We start from the raw sequence: 6000 nt of genomic DNA, 5'->3' as shown, positions 1-6000 counted from the left end.
GTTTGAATTATGATCTCTTAGGCTTTTCTGTGTGCTGTGAACAAGGTGGTCTCTGGTTAAAATTTCACCTTTGACATAAAGTGCTAAGTATTTATTGTATATTTTCCAGAGTTATAACCATGTTATCAGAAGTTGAATGGTCACTGAAAGCTGCATTTCCCTCACACCACCAGGCAAGCAGGTCATGTCCTGATCTTGAGATGGCCTCTGTTAGGAGGATTGGCTTTATCAAGTTTTAAGTCCTGCCTGCAGTTAATTTTATCGCGTGATCTATACTGCAATAATTTTTTGTATTGCAATTGCATGTTTATTGTTTATTTTGTTTTTCAGTGTACTCTTGCCTAGAGAACTTTGTTTATGTAGCAGCACAGAAGCATCAATAGAAGCTTCTCCCTTCACTGACAGGACTATGGTAGCTGAATCATAGGTGATAATATCCTGTTCTCTGTGAGTCTGTTACAAGTAAATGAGGGTTATATAGTACACCAATATCAGGGACACATTGTGCCTCTGAATACTAGTGCTCTCATGTCCTGCTTGTAGCCTTCCCAAAGACATCTAGTAGGCTACTAGGAGACAGGATGCTAGAACATACCATGCATTTAAAGTAAGGTAAAGGTAAAGGTGCCCCTGCCCGTACGGGCCAGTCTTGACAGACTCTAGGGTTGTGCGCCCATCTCACTCTATAGGCCGGGGACCAGCGCTGTCCGCAGACACTTCCGGGTCACGTGGCCAGCGTGACATCGCTGCTCTGGCGAGCCAGAGCCGCACACGGAAACGCCGTTTACCTTCCCGCTAGTAAGCGGTCCCTATTTATCTACTTGCACCCGGCGGTGCTTTCGAACTGCTAGGTTGGCAGGCGCTGGGACCGAGCAACGGGAGCGCACCCCGCCGCGGGGATTCAAACCGCAGACCTTTCGATCGGCAAGCCCTAAGTGCTGAGGCTTTTACCCACAGCACCACCCGCGTCCCTGCATTTAAAGTACATGCATTTAAAGCTCCAAAACATGAAGGAGTCTTGTGGCAATTTGAAGGTTAAACAAATTTATTATGGCATCAACCTTTATGGACCAAAGTCTATTTTATCATATGCATGAAGTGTTGGCAAGTATATGGATGTAGAGAAATACACACACACACACACAAATGAATTCAGGGGGAAATGGAATGCAAAAACAAATTGGGGGGGGACACACTGATAATTACAGCAACCATTCACAAAGCAGTGTTGAAGATAGCAAGCATCCTGGCATTTGTAAGCTAATTGACACCTGTAGTGAGGTTAAAAACCCGTTATGTTGATTCAGACCACAGGTGATAGAACCTAACTTCTTGTTAAGTTGCAACTTATCAGTTTCACACTGAGGAGTCCCTTTGAAGTCCTTTTGTCCAAGAAGGACAAAGGTCTGTAAAAGAGTATTGTAGGAGGCTGAAATGTTCTCCCGCTGGTTGTTGAATATTGCCCCTTTTGATGTCAGATTTGTGTCCATTATTCTTTTGCACAGACTGGTCTCTTTGTCCCTTGTAGATGGCGGAATGGCATCGCTGGCAGAAGATGGAATCCCAATGAGATGAGCAGGTGACAGCACAGGACCATCAATGTTGTGGCTATCATTATCAGATCCTGTTATAGTGCTGCCCTTTATATTGACTTATTCCCCACCCCCTCAATAATACTTAGTGCTTATTCAGGGGGAGAGTCAATATCCCAAGGTTTTTCCTTTCAACTGTCGCTTTAAGAATGTCCAGGCTATATGGCAAGTCTGGAGACCGGCAGCTTTTTTTGCAAAAGCGTTTGACAGGAATGGTGACGTGTGCGCATTTTTGGAGCAGATACTGGAACGGGATGCTACCTGGAATTGTCCTGTTGCTCTATTTAAAGAGCGAAAATGATTCAGTTAATGCGATTAAAATCCTGCCGCCCCCCCCCGGATTAAATGAGGGGGGTTGGGGTGGAGGAAACCCTTGATGTCCTGCTCCTTTAGCCCCAGAGGCTGGGCGGCTGAATTCTTCCACAACAGGCCTAGTTTAAAAGTTTGCTCCTTACGCTTTCACATTGGAAACGACTTTTCTTCCTGGTCATTTTGTGAATGAAGGTGGTTCGCAGCGGAGCAGCTCGGCGGCTCCCCCGCCTCCCTCGAGTCCGGTGGTGAGGAGGGCGAGGGCGCGGCGGCGATGAGCCCCCGGGGAGTGACGGGCGGCGGAGGCGGCCCCTTCCCGGCTTGGAATGCGCGCCTCGCCACATTGTTGCCATTCCCAGCCGGCTCCAGAATGTTGTGAATGGAAGGCTCGCAGCGCAGGCCCCGCCCACATAGAACCCCACCGGCAGGACTGAGGCCGCCCCCGCCTTGCCTGATTGGCTGGGTGGGCCTCTCGACCTTTGATTGACACCTTTTCCCCCCAGACGGCCCTCCCCTCCCACTTTCCTTTCTTTCCTTTTTTTAATATTTATTTAAACCCCACGACATGGGGGCGTGCATTGTTTCCTCCTTGAGCGGCAGCCGAGCTGGCCCAATCCTCGCCGGTCTCTCCCTCGCCGGCCACCCAATGGGAGGCGAGCAGGTTGAAAAGGGAGGACCGGCGAGGCCGCGGCCGCCGAGCTCATTGTTGTGGGAGCTCCTTAAAGGGGCCGCATCCGACGCCGCCAGCGGAGAGGGAGGAACGGCCGACTGAGCGGGCCAGGCCCGGGCCGCCTCCGCCGCTGGGTTTCCGGGCAAGGCGCGCAGGAGAGGCCGGGGATCGGCCGGGCCTATGGAGCCCCCGCCCGCCAAGCGCAGGTGCGGCGGCTCCGGGGAGCAGCCCGAGCCGGGGCCGGGGCCGGGCGCCGCCGCCTCCGCCGCCACCTCGGCCCCCAGCGCCGTCGAGACGCTTCTGGACCTGAGCGCCCGGCGGGTGGCGGAGACGTGGGCCTTCGAGCAGGTGAGGGCAGCAGCTTCTCCGCTCCCCCCCGGGGCCGCTGCGTGGGAAGGAGCCGGCGCGTCCGAGGCTCCCTTCGCCTCTCTCTCCGCAAGAGGTGCCGGGGCTCGCAGCTGCCCGGCAAGCCTTCCTCCCGCTGCCCCCGAGGGTGCTGGACGGCGAAGGCACTCTGCACATCCTCAGGAGCGCGTCCCTCTATCTCGGCCCCCCATCCGCCTACGAGCCCTTCCCCCTTCTAAAGCCCCCCGCTTTTCCTCCCCCCTCTCTTTTTCTTTTCTCCGACGGCTGCGGCCTGGCCTTGCAAAGCCGATCCCGTGGAAGTTGGGGCTGCCCGCTCCTTCGAAGCTGCCCTTGTGGGGCTCGGCCCCTTCGAACAATGGGTCGGGGTGCAGGTGGCAGCGTCGTCGAGGGGCTTCCTCGGCCGGATTTATGCGGGCAGGAGAAGGGGACGCAGGAATTCTGCGCGCCCCTTGAGTTGACAATCCTACTTACTAGCCAGGCTTGAACAAAGCCGAGCCTAATCTGTTTGTTTTTCTCTCCACCAATCTCTACCCTCTGCCATCTCCCTGTAGTCTTCGCTGGGGCCAACTCCTTTCTTCCTTTTAATTCTCCCCCCTCCTGCTGCTGCCACCCGATCATCTTGTCATTCATACTTAGTTTTGTATGCTCTATCTCCTACCATCCTTTCCTGGGAGGTCAAATTTGGGCTGGCTGGGTTATTGGGGGCAGGGTGTCCCCTCTAAGTAGCTTTTGAACCGGGGACAAGACCCATGAGCTGGGTAGGGGGCTAATGGCCTAAATGTGGCCTTGCTTGGTATATTAACTTGCGATTTAGTGGACTTCCTCTAGGTCTCACCAGAGTGACTGACAATTACATTCCGGATCTCCTCCTTTCTTTAGTCCATATACCTTGACTTTTTTTAGTTGTTGAATTGAGGAGAAGCTCCATCATTTTTCTGACATCCCTTTTTGTGTGACCCCACCAGGATTTACAGCCAGGCTTCCAAGGTCCGTTAAGATTGGAAGAAAAACATGATTTTATCTCCTGGCTTTCTTTGTGTACTACTTGCGCATGCTGTGTTTTATCTTCATCTGTTTGTGATTCTCTCTCACCCACAACCCCTGCCCTCTGTTCAAATGATGCCTTTACGCAGCTTGATCTGGAGGAAGTGGTTATCCTAGGGTGCCCTTTAAAGGCTTTCTCTGTGTGTGCCTGCTGAGAAATAGGTGGAGTGGGTGTTAATTGGGATAGCTGAAACTAGCTAACTTTGGCTAGCCGAGAGAGCCAGGACTAGTCTGGGCAAAGCCTAGGAGAAGGTAAGGTTGTGATACTGTGGCGTGGAGGGTGCGGGGAGGCTAGGCTCGCTACACACGTTCTTCTCCTCTTTCCGAAATTTGTCAGAGCCACACTTGCTCACAATTCTTGGAGATCAAAGCTCAGCTACTTCCTTCCCTCAATTCTAAGAACTCCTTGTAAGCAGCTGTAGTTCCGTCCAGGGAGACGACAGGGTTTGATTTCTGTGTCAGGCTGGGAAACTCATCAGACAAGAGTCACTTGTCACTGCCATCAATGAGTGAAACTTCCAAGTCCAAGCACTTGCACACCTGAAATAGGAGGGAATGCGGAGGAGCTCTGGGCTGAAAAAGCATATCCCCCTCCAATCTCTTTCATTTTCAAGACTGGAAAGGTTTCATCAGGGAACAGTAAAAAGGAGAGGAGTGTCGCTAGGGAAAAGGCTGCTGTGTGTGCGAAGAACCCATTGAAAAATTCTGAATTCTGCTTATTTAATAGACTAGTCCACAAGGATGGCTCTCTGGACTACTGTGCCAGTGCTTAGAGTAAGTGTAGACTGTTTACCTCCTCAATTTGCCTTGGCTTTGAGGCACATTAGAACTCTGGAGCAACGAGAGGATAGAACTGGGTGGCCCTCCCTTCCAAAAAAAGCCCTCATTTTGTCATTTGGAGCAGGCATAGTCCTCATCTTGCATGTGAATTTGAACTGAATAGCTGTTGTAAAACACAGCCAAAGAGTTGCCTTTTAACTTGGTACCTCGCCTCAAGTTCGATAAATGGAATTCTCACCGTGAAAGGAATGGCTTTGACTTGAAAGTGACAGGGTTGTAACCATGGTCTATAAATAAGCCTTTGTCTTGATCATTTCACCTAGACCTGTGTCTGGCCTCTTCCACTTAAGGCTGTAGGTGGTGGTGGGTGTATTACTAAATTATTCCCTAAACAAATCGGTTTCTTTCACAAGGAAGAGGAGCACATTTGGGAGAAGGTTTCTAGCCTATCTTTCTCCCAGACATATTCCATGTTCAAGGAAATTTGTGTACGAAGGAGTATTCTATCATAAGAGCTCCCAACTTCAATCTAAATAATAGCAAACAGGACATAGGTTTACTACCTTAGTGAAAACTAAGCTTGGTGCTCGCTTAGCTACATGAAGTGGCAGAGTCTATGTAGAAGTTGTAGTCAGTTGTACAGTTGACTGCTTAAATTCCATTGAGGATTTAAGCAGGGTCTGTGAAAAGGACTGCAGGTCCACTTGTCTGTAGCATATACCTGGTCAGAACTGGTCTTCTGTAGTTTCATACCTTGATTTTCAGCATTGGCTGGCTAACTTTCCTTCCTTTGTCACTCCCCCCCCCCCCCATATTTAAATTGAAGGACACTTTTGCCATAGTACACCATTCCTGACTGACTTTCTCATATTGTTCTTGGGCTGTCTGTTATGGTTCTCTCCATCAAGTCACTTTATTAAACTTTGTTCCTAGCTGACTGAAGTACAACCAGGAATATGCAGAGGAAAACTTCTGGTCAGATGAGGTGATATAGCTGTGATCAGGTGATGAATTCTCTGGTACAGTTTTAAGAGCAGTGAAGTTTGATGTGGACGACTCTGATTCTTTAGGTGAAATCCACTGGGAGGTTTGCTGTGCAAGCCCCATTTATTTATTGAATTAATTATTTATTAAATCATTATTTATTTATTGAATTTATAATAATTTCAAAGTTGCCCAGGGTGGCAGATGACCAGTGATAAAACATCTTTAAAACAATTCCAGTATAGATACAGACTG

At 49.9% G+C, this 6000-nt stretch overlaps 1 protein-coding gene across 1 annotated transcript in view; it reads left to right on the top strand.

Annotated features, from left to right (window-relative positions):
* Positions 1-2583: 2583 nt before the first annotated feature.
* Positions 2584-6000, top strand: part of ZSWIM4 (zinc finger SWIM-type containing 4) — a 40287-nt gene continuing 36870 nt past the window's right edge. Inside the window, exon 1 of the mRNA XM_028711885.2 lies at positions 2584-2919. Coding sequence (XP_028567718.2) covers positions 2752-2919 — 168 coding nt within the window. The 5' untranslated portion in view covers positions 2584-2751. The remainder of the gene's footprint in view (positions 2920-6000) is intronic.

Source organism: Podarcis muralis, chromosome 17 (genome assembly GCF_964188315.1).
Source record: "Podarcis muralis chromosome 17, rPodMur119.hap1.1, whole genome shotgun sequence".
Lineage (NCBI taxonomy): Eukaryota > Metazoa > Chordata > Lepidosauria > Squamata > Lacertidae > Podarcis > Podarcis muralis.
Note: the sequence above shows the minus strand (reverse complement) of the source record. Positions and strands in the feature narration are given on the sequence as shown.